Source organism: Echeneis naucrates, chromosome 17 (assembly GCF_900963305.1).
Source record: "Echeneis naucrates chromosome 17, fEcheNa1.1, whole genome shotgun sequence".
Classification (NCBI taxonomy): Eukaryota; Metazoa; Chordata; class Actinopteri; order Carangiformes; family Echeneidae; genus Echeneis; species Echeneis naucrates.
The window spans coordinates 2,838,804-2,855,363 of NC_042527.1; the positions used below are offsets into that span (position 1 = coordinate 2,838,804).

The 16,560-nt window shown below is 40.1% G+C and overlaps 1 protein-coding gene across 2 annotated transcripts in view; it reads left to right on the top strand.

The window, feature by feature from the left end:
* Positions 1–16,560, top strand: part of LOC115057225 (cadherin-6-like) — a 42,788-nt gene that overhangs the window by 21,322 nt on the left and 4,906 nt on the right. For both annotated transcript variants that reach the window (XM_029524166.1, XM_029524167.1), the window contains exons 5-11: positions 713–886; positions 6,884–7,071; positions 7,833–8,083; positions 8,335–8,471; positions 9,092–9,213; positions 14,254–14,371; positions 15,901–16,152. In XM_029524166.1, the coding sequence (XP_029380026.1) occupies positions 713–886; positions 6,884–7,071; positions 7,833–8,083; positions 8,335–8,471; positions 9,092–9,213; positions 14,254–14,371; positions 15,901–16,152 (1,242 nt within the window). The remainder of the gene's footprint in view (positions 1–712; positions 887–6,883; positions 7,072–7,832; positions 8,084–8,334; positions 8,472–9,091; positions 9,214–14,253; positions 14,372–15,900; positions 16,153–16,560) is intronic.

Consider the following 16,560-nt stretch of genomic DNA (forward strand, 5'->3'; position numbering starts at 1 on the left):
TAGTGCACATTTGCAAAATGTTGCATGGACGCCACCCACAGTTGCGCAGGTGTGCAAGGGCTTATTTAAGTTAAACTTTGTTCGTTCGTCTTTATTTTTTTACATTTGTGCAACTATGTAACATGCCCTGTGATGGACAGCGACCTGTCCAGGATATACCCTTCTCTTGCCCAATGTGAGCTGGGATTGGCTCCAGCACCCCCTGTGACCCAGAAACATATAAGCTGTAGAAGATGAATGAATGTGGTAACATTTACATATGAATGAAATATTGCAACATCAATTGTAGTTTGTCTGTCCACACCGATGTTGCTGACTGCTGCAGCGATCTCTTTCCATACTCCTGCCTTCTGACATCTTTTGATGCAGCTTTTCAGAAGGCCAAATAAAACCACCTCGTTCTTTTGGACCTACAATGTCATTATTTCAAGAAATCTTTTTCTTCAAGGTTGTATTTTGAGACTCCATGTCATAAAACGTAAGGGTGAGGTCTCTGAACAGAGAAAATGTCAGCACAACAAATGGCAGACTCTTCTCTCAGTCACACATAGGAAAAAAAAGCAAAGATGTAGCTATTTTACTTGAAAAAGTAAGCAATCTCACCAAAAGAAAAAGTGCTAGATTTGTCATTCTTCTCACACCTGAGTTTAGCATAATGTAGGATTCTGATAAAATTGGTTGAAGTTTAAAACAAAGGTTTATTTTTGTTTAGGTGTGATTCGAACAGCCTTGGGCCCAGGTGACATGGACCGCGAGCAAAGGGAACACTATCGGGTTGTGATTGAAGCCAAAGATATGGCTGGAAAGAGAGGAGGGCTCACTGGGACCACAGTGGTGAACATTACTCTCACTGATGTCAATGACAACCCTCCATGCTTCACTCAGAGTAAGTTAACAGCACTGAAAATGAAAATCCATGCTCTTACTGTTATTTCAAAAACATCCCATCTTGTTAAATCTGAACAATTTGCAGTTTTTCATGCAGCCATGTCTGGTTAAAAAATTCCAATCTGAGTTTGTTGCAGTTAACAAAAACAACAGAGAATGTCTAAACATGGAAGTGGTAGTCAGGGAGTACAGTTTCCATGAAAGGGTGTACATGGTCTGCAACAATGCTTAGATAGGTGGCACGTGTCAAAGTTATATTCACATGGATAGCAGGACCCAAGGTTTCCAAGCATCACTCTCCCTCTGTCAGCTTGCCTTCTTCCCATAGTGTATCCTGGTGCCATGTGCACACACACACAGCCATCCATATGATGTAAAAGAAATGTGATTAATCAGAAGTGGCAGAGGCAGAAACCTGGCTCAGGGCAGGCGGCCATCTGCCTCGACTGGTTTGGTTGAGAGAGAGAGAGAGAGAGGGGGAGAGAGAGAGGGGGAGAGAGGGAGAGAGAGAGAGAGGGGGGGGGGGGGGGCACGGGGGGAGGCAAAGGTGGGTAGAGTAGGGAGAGAATGAGAGCAGGATGAGGGGGTATTCAAGACAGGTGTAGGCAGGAACATGATGCTGCATGAAGTTCATAGAAATTATGCTGTATGGAGTTCATGAAGATGTGGGAGCAGCAGGTGTTGCAGGAACATGGGGTGATGATTCATCACCTGAAGGATGAGGACAGGGAGAGAGAGGAACTGATCTTGAAAACTACTAAAGAGTCCGCCCCCCGGACTGATACTGGAAGTTGGTTCCATAGAAGAGGAGCCTGATAACTGAAAGATCTGCCTCCAGATTTACTCTTGGAGACTCTAGGAACCACAAGTCAACCTCCATCTAGAGAGCGGAACGGCCTGCTAGGACAGTAAGGAACTATGAGCTCTCTGAGATATGATGGAGCTTGGCCATTAAGAGCTTTATATTTTAACAGAAGGATTTTAAATTCTACTTTGTATTTTACTGGCAGCCAATGAAGAGCAGCTAACACAGGAGAGATGTGATCTCTTTTCCTAGTTCCTGTTAATATTCATGTAGCAGCGTTCTGAATCAACTGAAGGGCTTTTAGAGATTTGTTTGGACATCCAGATAGTAATGAGTTACAGTAGGCCAACCTAGATTTTACGAATTTATGAATTAGTTTTTCTGCATCATCTTGAGAGAGGATATTCCTGATTTTCTTAATATTTCTCAGGTGGAAGGTGTCCCCACTGACTACTTGTTTTATGTGAGGAACAAAAGACATGTCCTGGTCAAAAGTTACTCCAAGGTTTCTTACAGTGGAGTATAAAGCCAAAGTAATGCCGTCCAGACTGATTACATGATCAGACACTCTAAGGTGCTATGGGCCTGCAGTCTAGCTATCTGAGTAACTTTATTTGGCTTCATTGATAAATACAGCTGAGTGTCGTCTGCATAACAGTGGAAAGTGATGCTGTATTTCCTGATAATGTTGCCCAAAGGAAGCAGATGTAGGGTGAAGAGGATTGGCCCAAGTATTGAGCCATGTGGGACTCTGTAACTGGCTATAGTGTGTGAGGAGGAGCTATTGTTAACATGAATAAACTGATGTCTTTCTGATAAACGGGATTGGAGCGACCTTAGTGCAGTTCCTTTAATCCCAGTTAAATAAATGTCTAAATGTCCTGGCATATATTTAAGATAGCATCCTCGAACAAAGTTCAAAGATATTCACTTCATAATGACAGAACAGTGCAAAACAAAGTAGAAAACATCCTCACAGAAACCCTAGACCTAAGACAACTACCTTAGAGCAGAGACAGAGAGCCCAAAACAAGCTGATTTTTGGCTTTGTGAAGCCCTCAAACTAGGGCGTCTTATGACAAAAGGGTAACTTTTATCAGAGAATTGACCAGACGGTGACCGCTACAACAAGTTCCTGAAGCAGTGTGTGGTTTTAGGTGTTTCTAGAGGCTAAAATTTGGACAAGACAGCATTGTAAAATCAGAGACAGTTCTACTCCTGAAAAATAATACTGGAGCCAATCGGAGACATGAATGGCGGACATTTCAGTCAGAGGCTGACAGTGTGTCTTTCCAGCAGTAAGGTATGAACAAAATAAATGATAACCAGGTGACAACCCTGATGATCAGTATACTGTTGGGTGCACCACAAAACCCTGAGATATTATACAGCTGATATAAATGGCTGAGTGATACTCATCATCAGCACTGCACAGAACTTGATCTGTAAGCTTAACAATAAAATCACTGTGCCATCTCTGCCTGACCCAGTGCTTCTCAATTATTTTCTGTTATGCCCCCTCTAGGAAGAAGAAAATATTTTGTGCCCCCCACACTCTCCGCCGCGACTATAAATAGTATATAAACCCTTATAATACTCCCTGCGCACACTCTGACCAGCCACTGGGCCACTGCACAATTATAATAAAAATACCAAACCCAACTGCCCAAAGGTAGGAAACAATAAATAAATAAGAATATAAAAATGTGACTATGTCAGACACAGCGAGGACATGAAGTGTACCATGGACACAGAAACACCAAGATAGCTATGTCTTAGCAAGACAGATTTTTCAAATAAGCACAACAGTGATGACACCATGTTAACTAACACCCTTTTCAAAAACACAATTTAAACGGTATACTTTGAGGGCTTGAGGCTGTCTCATTGACTGTTCATATGGTTGTATGTGTGTGTCCGTTCACTGAATTCTATACAACTCAAGAAAAGACAGCTGACGTGTGCAGACTCTTTTTCCAAGGTCTGTACAGTTGATTATCCTTGGAAACGTACAGTCACTGAGGAATGAAATCAATGAGCTGCAAGCGTTTGTGAAGTACACACCAGAGTTTCATAATACCTGCATAATCACACTGACTGAAACTGGGTTGAAAAATCATGACTTGAGTCAGGACTACGAAATTGATGGCTTTGGTAGGACTACTTGGCCATGACCATGACCATGACACACGTTTGTAAGCACACAACATAGTGTGTGCTTACAGATATGGAAAACAGGAACTTAGAGCAGGGTCACGCAGAAAGCAACTCGAGGGAACAAAGGAGGCCAGCAAAAACATAAGTGAGAGGAAACAGCACTCTGGGACACGTTGAATGTGTGATACGAAAGTGTAACTTTTTATAAGCAAAAATACTTATTATCTTAAGGGTGTGTCTAAATTGGACAAGACTTTGCCCCCGCAGAGGAAATATGTTTTTTTGTTTTTTGTTTTTATTTTGCATTTTTTTCTATGTACACAATTTTAAAAATGAACTGTCTGAATTCAGCGTTGCTTCAGAGGGCTGAAAGATTTGTGTTAAGGAAATGGATGTCTAGAGGAAAATCCCACAGCCAAAACCAGGAAGTCATGGGCCTGACTGTGTAGGTGGCAGATTACTTAAAAACTGTGCCTTTTCTTTCTGTGACATTTTCATATTTATTTTCCAGCTTTCCTTATCTTAGTAAAAGGTCCCTGCATTACAGACAGAATCCACCAGTAGCCAAAGGAAAATCACAAAAGTACTGAATGATTATTATCACCGCAGTACTCACTTCTTTAGTACACATCTGTGGCAAAATGTTTGCCTTATATATTTATTTATATATTTTTGCTCAACTTCATCCTTTATTTATCTATCTCTTGCTGCTTTAACATGGAAATTATCCTGCTGAGGGACTAATAAAGGATTTTCCTATGTTAAAAAGCTCTTCAACTTACTGTAAAAAGGAGCATACTGACAATGTCCCAGAGTTTTCCAGTTTGTTTATCAGACAAAGAAAGGTGTGAATGATGCCACTGCAACACTGTTTAATCTTGCTGCGCATTCAAAATCCCAGAACACACATGCATGTTTTTACTTTATTTATTTTTCATCAGCCTTTAATTGAATGCCGCCTCATGTTGTAGCTTGAAGCCTGGCTTAAAAACAAGGTTTTGACTTTGGCACTATATGATTATGTTACTGAGCAGGGTATTGTTAAAATGCCAGTAGGCATTGTTATTGTTTTATTTATTTTTCTCTATCTTCCATGTTCAACATGCACAAGTTGTTCAGTGGACATGGTCTGAACCACACCCGTGGACCAAGTCTCTTGCTGCTGTTGATTGATTGATCTCTGGGCTGTATGTGACCCCCGGATTCTTCTACTGAACTGTGATTAACCCCACTGAAGATAGGACTATGGTTTAGCCCTGTTTGTTGTTCAATCAGGGCTAGGTCTAATCTTTTAACATAGAACTTTCATCCTGAATGAATTGGCCACAAAAGCAAATCAGCAGCTAAATGCGGTATAAAGAGGCAGGAAATGGGGAGGGGCACGTAGGACAGAGTCTGTCATGGTTTAAACAAAGGACATAACAAGCCTAACCATTCATTGCTCTCCCAGAAGCCTCAGTTTTTTTCACCACACATCTAACTTGTTGATCTGAGTTCACCTCACTGTCTCTCTGTTGTCTCATTGGTCAGTCAAAGGGGCAGTTTGCCTGTTTCAGGGATTCAGATTCATGTCCTGTGAAGAATATGAAATCAGCCTCTGGTTGATAGCTACAGCTGTGGCAGTGTGCCGTAATATATGTACGCTGAAGCTGCAACATAAGCACAAATATACCAAAACAGGCTGCCATTCCTTTGCAGCGCCTTTGTAGTCCACTTCCAGTGCCTGGCTGCCATCAGCATTTACCACGGTTTCTGGTCCATGAGTGTGTCTTCTGTTCTACCTGACTAACCTTTTTTTTTTCAATGAATATCTAAGACAACGAAAAAACGTTTCTCCATTCAGGAGAGACAAATTTCTATATGTCTTCTCAAATTCCATCTTCTACCACTGGTTTTATCTATCTTTGGTGTAGTGTGCTCTGTCTCTGACTGCCATAAAATGGTGGATAAAGATGTTTCTTGAGCAATGAAAGTCATTGTGATACTCAATGATATCCAAACACTCAGACTTTAGAAAAAACACAAGAAACTTGTGCGACAAAAAACGGACCAGACTCAGTGATCACCTTCCTTAGCAACAAACTTTCACCCTGCTCTATGTTCCCTACAGATAATATCCAACTAGGCCAGTGAGCGGTGATAGCTATCATGTCTTTGGGGTCATCAGGTGGGAACCTCCTTTCACCGGTGTTTCGTCTAGTTAGGCCCACAACACCTCCAGGAGGCTAGACCGTGAACACTGGCGTCCCAGAGTCACCCCCTCTCACCAAGTGCACCAGTGAAAGCGGTGGATACAGACCCTGGTTCCAGGATCTGTATCCCCACCCCGCTTGTATTAATTTTCTTCTAATACAAACAACTGTGTTAATGCCATTGTCTTTTGACAGTAAAAATTTAAACAGGTCTCATCAGTCTACTCTGTCTGTTTTCCATTTTTTCACATTGCCTATGGCAGTAAAGCTGCTTGAAAAATGTTGAGGGCTATGGTGTGAGAATAAGTCAAGAAACTGTTGAGGGCAGCTGGACAAGTGAGCCCACATTCATAGACATACAAGGAGACTGGTCCCGGAGGCCCAGGTCAAAGAAAGACAGAAGTCATGATTTAGATTTAAAAAAAAAAAAGACTAATCCTGCCGCCTCTCTCCACCTACAACCCACCTAGAAGCTCTAATAATTACCTCCATTGCCATTGTGAACATGAGACATAATGTCAAGGCCATTGTATTAAGTCAGGATTGTATGTGCAGCATGAAACAAAGACACCTGACAAAATGAACAATGGCAGAAAATCCCTTGAAGGCAAAACTCCTCTTGTGGCTAAAAAGGCAGCCAGAAACCAGAAAAAATTTAATAAAAAAATGTTCTTAAAATATGTAAAGAAATAAATCTTAAATTTATTTTTTTTATTGTATACACCAATTTAAAAAACTGTGTTTTTGTAGCATGAATAGGTCAACACAGGATTACTAGATATAAGTAGATATAAACATCTCACTCACTCTTCATGCAGCTGATTGTCAGTATTGTTTTCAGGTATTTACCAGTTCAGAGTTCCTGAGTCCAGCAAGTCCGGCACACCATTTGGGACAATCCAAGCCATTGACAGAGACATTGGAAAGAACGCTGAGATGTATTTCACTATTGTCAGTGGAGACGGCATGGACATGTTTGGGATTTCCACTGACAAAGACACGCAGGACGGAGTCATCACTGTGAGCAAGGTGGGAGGGAGCAGGACTAAATGGTGGTCTTGAACACTAATCAAATCTGTCGCAGTCATCTCAAAAGCAGATTCATAAATCCCTTTTAAAATGAAATAAATAAATAAATAAATAAGAAGAATTAACCAATTCCTGAGAAGAGTGAAACAGTGTAGATTGCAGTCGCTCTACACTAACTATTGCAGGATGAACTGAATAAGTATGCATCTGTCAGTGAAGGGAAAGCCGTTGCTTTCCCGCTCATTTCCAAATGAGGCTTGCTTTTCATGATCTTTTCTTTATATTTTTCTCCCAGCATCGGGTCGATCAAATTCATTTTAAAGCAGTCATTAGCACATCACACACTTTCTAATCATGAGTATTCTGCCCACGCAGTCTGTTTGACACATGCTTGACAATTAACAATGGATCTAATTTCAATGAATCATGTCAAAAACATCATGAGCCCTTACAGAATTATTGCATCTTCAGTATGTTCACCATAACAGCTTGGAAGATTTCTAAATTATACGTTCAACTTCAGTTTTTGCCAATCAGAGAAATTTTAATGACCATGACCTAATGTGAATTTGTAAGTAATTGTTCCAGCATTTCGAATTTCAGTATGTCTTTAATACATACATACGAATAATGTATATGCACATATACATATACATTAGGTTCCACTGTCATGCAGTGTTAACATTAGTTATCATTACTGTGCAAACTGGACCCGTCGTCTTAATCCTATTTCAAATGTGTTTTTCCTGCTCTTGCTGCAGCCTTTGGATTATGAGAAGAAGCCATTGTATTCAGTGGAGATCCAGGTCCAGAACACCCATGTGGATCCTCAGTTTATGGCCACAGGCGGGAAAGACGTGGCCACCATCCGCATTAGTGTGGAGGATGTGGATGAGCCCCCACTGTTTGACAGGGCCAGCTATCTGATGGAGGTGAAGGAAAATGCTGAGGTGGGCACGGCTGTGGGCTCTGTCAGCGCCATGGACCCTGATGGAGTTCGCAGCATGGTCAAGTAAGGCCACACTTAATCTGTCAATTGAGATGTGATATAGTCACTCTTCTTTACACAGCAAAAAAAGGAAAATTGATGGCTGTCAGCAGCCAAATTTAGCAACTTGTTCAAAAATAGAGACTGCTCTGCAAGCAAAAGATCTTCAAGTAGCTGCAAAGTGGATGGAGAGGAGGGAATGAAGCAGCTTGTAGGGCAACATAATTGTTTCAACTGAATCCTGTCTCACCCTCTTGTTGTGTTGCTTATTACAGGTATTCAATTGACCGTCGAACTGACATGGACCACCTATTCAACGTCCACCCAGGGAATGGGTCTGTGTTCCTGTTGAAAAACCTGGACAGAGAGGAGTTCGCCTGGCATAATATTTCAGTTATTGCCACTGAGTTCAGTAAGTGAAGCAAGGGCAGGACAAATTGTACATATGATGTGATAAATCAGTGAGGACCAGAAACCAAATTCCAATTGAAAGAAAAATAATTGTGTTGCTCAGTACTTAGTGCTTTGTTACAGATTGATCACAAACATTTAAGGCTCTAATAACGCAAATAAAAATTATCCCATGAATATAAACAGAGGCACCCAGATGTTTGCTGAGTTTTTGAGTTGGTGATTTGTTTTACAGCTTAAGCTTTCACAGAGTAGTTGACTCAGGATGGCGTGTATTGATTTCCCATCTTGAAGTGAGGCATGCTGTGTAAATGACAGGACTCTTTAACCCAATTCCCTTGATTTTTTTTGTTTTCGTGTATCATCTGCCAGAAACCTCTTATTTCCTTTCATTTTTTATTTTACATCTTTATGTGTGTGCTCAGTGTGAGAACAGGTGGGAAAAAAGGGAGCACACTCAAACTTAATCAAATGCATTGCTTGAGCAACGCAGTCAGTTGTTTGGTGGGAGCCATGAGGCAAACAGTTCAGGTCTGTGAGCTTGGATAGCTCACAGTGTGAAGTCGCAGAGATGCGTGGGATTTTCCCCAAGCTTTCAGCCTGTTTTGTGTTTGCCCTCAGATAATCCCCATCAGAGCAGCCATGTTCCTGTCTCTATCTACCTGCTGGACGTCAACGACAACGCTCCCTACTTCACCACCATCTATGAAACCTTTGTCTGTGAGAGAACCAAAGCTGGTCAGGTACTATAGCTTCTCGTGCCATATACACAGAGAGAAAGAACACTGTCGGTTAGATAGAAGGAGTGATTTTTTTTCTAAAGCTGTATATCTTAACTTCTCCATTGTTTTGTCTGAAGTATAAGATCTCCATGAGAAAATATAGTTGTGTTTTTTAAAGCCAAAAAACCATCTCAGTGTAATTTAATACCTGCTCTCTCATGCATGAAATAATAAAAAAAAAATAATTATTTGTTAAAATACCAGTTCATATAAAGTGAAAATAGGGTAGGTGGGGCAAACTCGAATTGAGTCTAATTGGTTGCTTTGGTCTAAAACCTGGAAGTCTTTGAAAACGCTGCAGCTATGCAGGATATGCTACAACTTTCTTGGGAGTTTTAGACCCAGAGCATTTAGTGTGTAAAGCAGAGGAATTTATTGAAGTTGTTGGGGTTATTTCCACACTTTCTGACCAAGATAATGACCACAAATTTAGAAGAAGTACTCCACCGCTCTTGCATTCAGATGAGCTCGCATTACGTTGTAGCCAGTGTTTGGATGCCATCTGTGGACATCACAACACGGTCCAACTCCTCTTCACCCACAGCTGAATATAGGTCTGTCTTTCTATACAAAAAACTACAAAAAACATCAGAGTTGTGATTTTTATTTCAAGCTTAAAACCAGATAGTGATATCAATACGAAATAAGTGAAGCAGGAAAAAGAAAATATGCATACCTAAATCCAGAATATACCTAACAAACAATTAGGACAGCTCGAAAGGGAGTAGGAAGAACTTAAAAAACTTTTTTAATCCTACCCCCTATCTCTTTTTATCTAATATCATACCACAGTAGCTATGCGTCAGATATAATTATATTATACACACCTTTACATTATTCCAATTATTTCAGTAGAATATAATACACTGAAATACAACTCCATACCTTGTTATTGTTGTTATTATAGTATATATATATATATATATATATCATTAATATCAACTTATATTGTATTGAAATATGTTCAATTATGCTCAATGCGATGCCTTATAAGATATATTAGATGTGCCATGAATCAACTGTATTCAGTACTATTATGTCGCACACATAGTTATATCTAATAAATCAAAATCAAATCAGATTTATTTGTATAGCGCCACACCATAACAAAGTTACATCAAGGCACTTTACATATAGAGCAGGTCTAGACCAAACTCTTTATAAAATGATTTAAAGAGACCCAACAGATTCCCCGATGAGCAAGCATTTGGTGACAGTGGCAAGGAAAAACTTCCTTTAAGAGGCAGAAACCTCGGGCAGAACCAGGCTCAGGGGGGGCGGCCATCTGCCTCGACTGGTTGGGTTGAGAGTGGGAGAGAGAGAGAGAGAGAGGCATGGGGGTTGTAGTGTAGGGTGAGAATGAGAGCAGGAGAAGGGGATATCGAAACAGGTGTAGGCAGGGACATAATGCTGCATGGAGTTCATGGAGATGAGCTGTAGTACAGAATTCATGAGGATAAGGGAGCAGCAGTCACCACCTGCAGGATGAGGACAGGGAGAGAGGAAGGGAGCTGGAAGAGACAGAGACTTCAGGAGAACATGTTTAGTAAATGCAGCACACATGCTTAGAACTGGGAGAAACCAGTTGCCACATGCGGGGGAGAGGGAGATGCTCAATACTATACCCATATACAATAATCGATATATTACCACATTTATATAATACCAGAATAATATGTAATGTCTGTTATCGTATATATACCCATATATACATATGTATATCTATGTAACATCATACATATTGCTACACTAATATACTGACATACAATAATCAATAGTATGCAATAATCAGTATAATACCATATTTGTACAATAACTCAGACTGGACTGTTTACAATACCTATGCTACCCCATTTTCCTAAATTTGGCCCAGATCAATAGCTTATATTTGTTTTTAAATTGGTTGATAGTTTGACATTGTTTCATCTCCGTGCTCAGACTGTTCCATAGCTTACATATGCCATTGATGTAGACGATAAACAGTTTTGGTGCCAACACTGACCCCTGTGGCACACCGCACACAATGTTCAACCAACTTGACTGAACTTCTTCCATTTTCACAAATTGCTACCTGATTTGCTCTGATTTGAAATTTGATCAGCTGATTTGCTGATCAAATTTTAATTAACGGCTTCCCCACCAGACTTTACAATCCAAAAGGAAACCTCTGTGACTATGAATGTTTCATAGTTTAGATATCAATGCAATTCAGTGGTACTGAGTGTAAATATGCACTACTTGATTTGATTCAAAGCATTGCTGGCATTCAACTAATATGATGTAAGTGCACAAGCTTACACGTGCCACATGACACATACAATGCACACACACAAACACACATATACACTTACAGACTCCGTGACTCCGCACTTTGGTTATTTTATTCTATTTTGTTTGGGATGAACTTTCACATATCAAATATTATAGATGAGGTTTTACACACATTCGCAAATGTGCATGCAAGAATTAATAGGATAATATAAACTTACTTGCATGGCCACATATACACACACACCGGATTATTTATATGACAATCATATGCAGCAACACTGCTGATGCCAGACACACTTGCTGGTTGATCTCTGCACATCCCTGTCATTCTGCCATCCTTTCATTCTCTAATTCCTGTGTCCTTTCATCAGTGTTAATTATGAGTGTTTATTCCCTGGCTGTCATCGCTTTCCTCCTGTTCAGTGTGTGAGTGTGGACATTAGCATGAGCAGAAGTCATTATGACTGCAGTTAAAACCCATTTACACACCCAGCAGACCTAAAGCGATGGATGTTTGAGTCCTTCTGAGCATATTCTCAATTTTGACTCATGCCAAAACAGAATGCTAATTTAATTGGCATCTTAATTGCTTTCAAACCATTATTTTCCCTGTGGATTATGATAAAACAGTGTTGTGAGGAACTTTTTCCAGCTACCTGTCACATCTGCAGAGAGTCCAACTTTTACCATTCCTGTCAGCATGTTCTGTCTTTCCTGGAACTTTCTCCTACAATCAATAATAGCACGCTCTATTGTTTCAGCTTGGTGACAGATATCACACACAGTTCGATGTTCTCCAATGATATGAAGTGTCCCGTTTAAATTATTTTAAGTTAGTTCAGACCAAGTAATTTATTTGGGCATCAGAAATTTCATGAGTGCTGATATAGACAGCACTGGGACTGTTTCCAGACATTATCACTCTGCTTCTAATAACTGTGTGTACAGATGCGATGCTTTATATAAGAAGACACAAACTACGATGTCAATTTTGATTCATAGACAGGCACGCAGATGACACTAGGGACAGGGGGGACATGACCCCCCCTCATAGTTACCCCAATCACTGTCTCTTCGTCTGCTTGTACCGGCAAGGAGGGGAGGTTGGTGCATCAAAAAACCAAATAAAACAAAAAAACACTTTGCGCTGCTTTGAACTGCACAACTGATTTACTCGACGCTGTGAATGAATACCAGTAGCTAGTTTAAGAGACAAATAAACAGCCTTTTTTTCATTAGGCCCACAAGTCAATGGCAATAAAAAGTTGTGTATAAGGTTATTGAAGCTAAAAAACGCAGTGGAGTAGAAAGTACAACATTTCCCCCTGAAATGTAGTGGAGTAGAATGGAGCAGAAGTATAAAGTTATGTTAAAGCACAAGTAAAATTGTACTTAAGTACAATACGTTAGCAAATGTATTCAGTTACTTTCCAGCACAGAATATAGAGTTAATTGTGTTTTCAGTGGTGGTTAGTTAAGCTTCTGCCTTTTTTATATTAGCAATAGCAATAATGGACACTGCCTTACAGTAGTTTTCACTCAGGTATGTGGGAGTTTAATCAGTTTGGGTAATTGAACAACTAAAATCCATGTGAACCATTAGTTCAAATGTATGACTGCTTTATTGAACTAAGATTAGATTTCATTTACAAACCATTGCCCCATAGGCTATTACAAAAGTAAGTACTTGAGCACTAGTTAAAGTCCAACTAATTGAGTTGAAATAATTTGCTGACATTTGCCCCCCCCCAGCTAAAAAGTTACTAGCCAGAAACAATGTCTGATCGAGCTGTTAACTCATTAGAAAGCACAGCGTTTATTTCAGTGGTTGCACAATGAATGGGTACATATAAATTACACAGAGTAGCAAGCTTGTGTGTAGGAAATGTTTATGTGTTGCCTGGCAACAGCCGTGTCTCCCTTGTAGTTGCAATATCACACTCGAGGTCGTGCTGTTGTGATTATCTGCGGCCTCGTGCGTCCTATTCTAATTCCACTCATTGTTACCACTAGTCTTCCATTTCTTCCTCTGTATCTCTCAATATCCACTCTATTTTGTATTGTAAAAAGTGCACCTGTTCCTATCGAAAGGAAAATGTAAATGAAGTAAAAAAACGTTCGATGGAGTGCATGGATAACAATGGCAGCGATCAAGTGATGTTTTGCTCATTTTGTGGCAAACACGAGCCGCTTAACGCAGTTTTGTTTTTAAATGGCGCAGACCAGATGGAATGTGTTTGCCACAAAACAGGCAAAACATCACTTGTTTGCTATCCATGAACTACATCGACCTCCAAATGGCCGTGTCACTCCAGTTATTACTTCTGGCTCAATCGTGGAGTCGGGACATTCCCTTTCCAGTGTTTCAGGACTTATAAAGTTGTCTTGGCATTTGTAAGATTGTTTCGTCTTTTGTTAGTTTGTTTTACAGAATGTAAATTTTTCTCGTCTTTGTATAAGTGATTTAGACTTTAGACTGTAATGTGGGTTTGCGTCTCCTGGCCACCGTATGAAGCTCTCACTCTCTGCAGATGTGACAGGTAGCTGGAAAAAGTTCCTCACAACACTGTTTTATCATAATCCACAGGGAAAATAATGGTTTGAAAGCAATTAAGATGCCAATTAAATTAGCAATGACATGGTTATGTAGCCAATTAATATAGCTATGATGGGAAAGAAAAAAGAAGTTAGAAAACTACTGAAACACTGAATCAACTTGTTCTCTGACAGCGGATCCAGACAGTCAGTGCTGTTGATGCCGACGAGCCATCAGGAGGACACAAGTTTTTTTTCAGCATGGCTCCTGAGGTGACAAACCACAGCAACTTCACTGTCCATGATAATGGAGGTAGGTAGCTCAGCAGACATAGGCAAAGGCATTAAGCTGATGATATACAGTACATTTTATGGAGTAGAAATGAACAGAGGCATTTACTTAATGGACATGAAAAAAAAAATCAACAGAATCTTTCTCATCCTTCTCTGACAATTGAAATTTCTGATGAGCTTCAGTGCTCACAATCATCTTTTTCTTCCTGTCTGCCTAATGGCATGTAATGCCTTTGCCTTTGTCTTCTTGTTTCCTGCTGTGCCTGTTGCCATTTACAGTCTGAGATAAAGGCATGAAAAAGAACAAATGAATAAATCAGGATGAACAAATTTCTACAGCAGAAGGGAGAAATTGCTGACAGAATTCCCCTGTAATTTCTTTACAGTTTGGTTATATTTCTTACACTGTCATCTGATTGATTTCAACAGCAGTTCTTACAGTGAAAACCTTGACCAATACAGTGTTATCTAAAATTTCTTGCAGTCATGGATCACCATAGCATGCTGTGAATTTTCATTTGGGATTTGAATATTTGAAAGTTGCTCTTTCTTTCTTCTTTTCTTCATGATTAAGAAATGCAGCCACTTCCATAAATATTTGGACATTCACACATTTTGGCTCTGTACACTACCAAATGGGATTTGAAATTATCCATTGCGGAACATTCCGCTTCATGCAATGAGTTTTGAAGAAGTTAGCTGAATATAAGCAGATGATATTGCCAACCCAATACCTAACCCAATAACACACAGATTTGTTTAGACGATTTTGGGCTAACTCTAAACAGGCCTTTCTGGTTTTGAGGCTCGCTAATGGTTTACACATTGTGGAGAGTCCTCTGTATTCATTCTGGTGAAGTCTTGTCTACACCTAATGATCCAGCCAACTGAAGATTCTTCTGACATCCAGCACACTTGTTTTCCATGGTCCTTTGGGAATGTTGAGCTCACGAGTGCCATTCTCTCAATGTACCAATTGATATGGCCACAGCAAATGTTTTTGCCCATTTTTATTGGGCTTATTTTGATTTTTTTTAACACAATGATACCTTGCTTGCTTGTGTCAGCTCTTTGGACTGCATATTGAGAATTTACCTCACCAGATTCCAAATGCAAATACCACATTTGAAATTAACTCCAAACCTTTTATCTACTCCTTGTAAAGGAAATAAAGAGGGAAAAAAATATGTCAGGCCATCGAGCAGCTCAGTAGCCAATTGTCCAATTACTTGTGGTCCCTTAAAAGGTGGAGGGCACATATAAAACACTTTCCACCTAGTCTACACTTGATTATATTGATTATTTCATTGCAAATCCATTGTGGTGATGTACAGAGTCCCCATATCACAGTTGATCAAATTATTTTGATTTCTTGTGAAGTGAATAATGATCTTGTTGCTCAGCCTCTCTTTTGTCTGTTCCTTTTACCCATGCTTTCTTTGGCAGAATAAAAGAGTGTTGCCCCCTCCTTCCCACCTGCTCATTAAATGAATTAAGAGCTCTGCAGGCTTGTCACAACTATCTTTTAACATGACTTTTTTGACTCAGATAATACTGCCAGCATCCTGACACGTCGAGCCAACTACAACCGCCTGCACCAGAGTATCTACCTGGTTTCTGTGGTGATCGCTGACAATGACTACCCCATTCAGAGTAGCACCGGCACCCTCACTGTGAGGGTTTGCACCTGTGACCCTGAAGGAAACATCGAGCTGTGTAACACTGAGGCTCTGAGTAGCACTCCTGGCCTCAGTACTGGAGCTCTCATCGCCATCCTCTTATGTGCAGTTATACTGCTGAGTGAGTATGGTTACAGTTATTGTTAACTTCTTTCACCTACTCCCTTTGTCCCTCTCGCGCTCTCTCCTCTCTCTCTTCTCTCCATCCCTTTCTCTCTCCCCCAACTCTTAATTCGTCTCTACTTGTGGCTCTATTGTCATTCTGCTGGTGCCTTTGTTGGCGTTAGGGTTACATAATGATACATAAATTAAATAAGTTTATTTTGTGGAGGTGTGGAAAAATCTGAAAATGTGATCAGTTGATCAGTCAGCCAGTCAGTCCCACTGTTGAGGTTCAGCTAAACCTAAATAATTCAAATGTACTGAACATGGATTGCACACACTGCATAAAATGAAGTTAAGTTCATTTGCACATTCTTCTTCTACTGCTTATCTGTATCTGAATCGCGGTTTTTCTGGAGTCAATCCC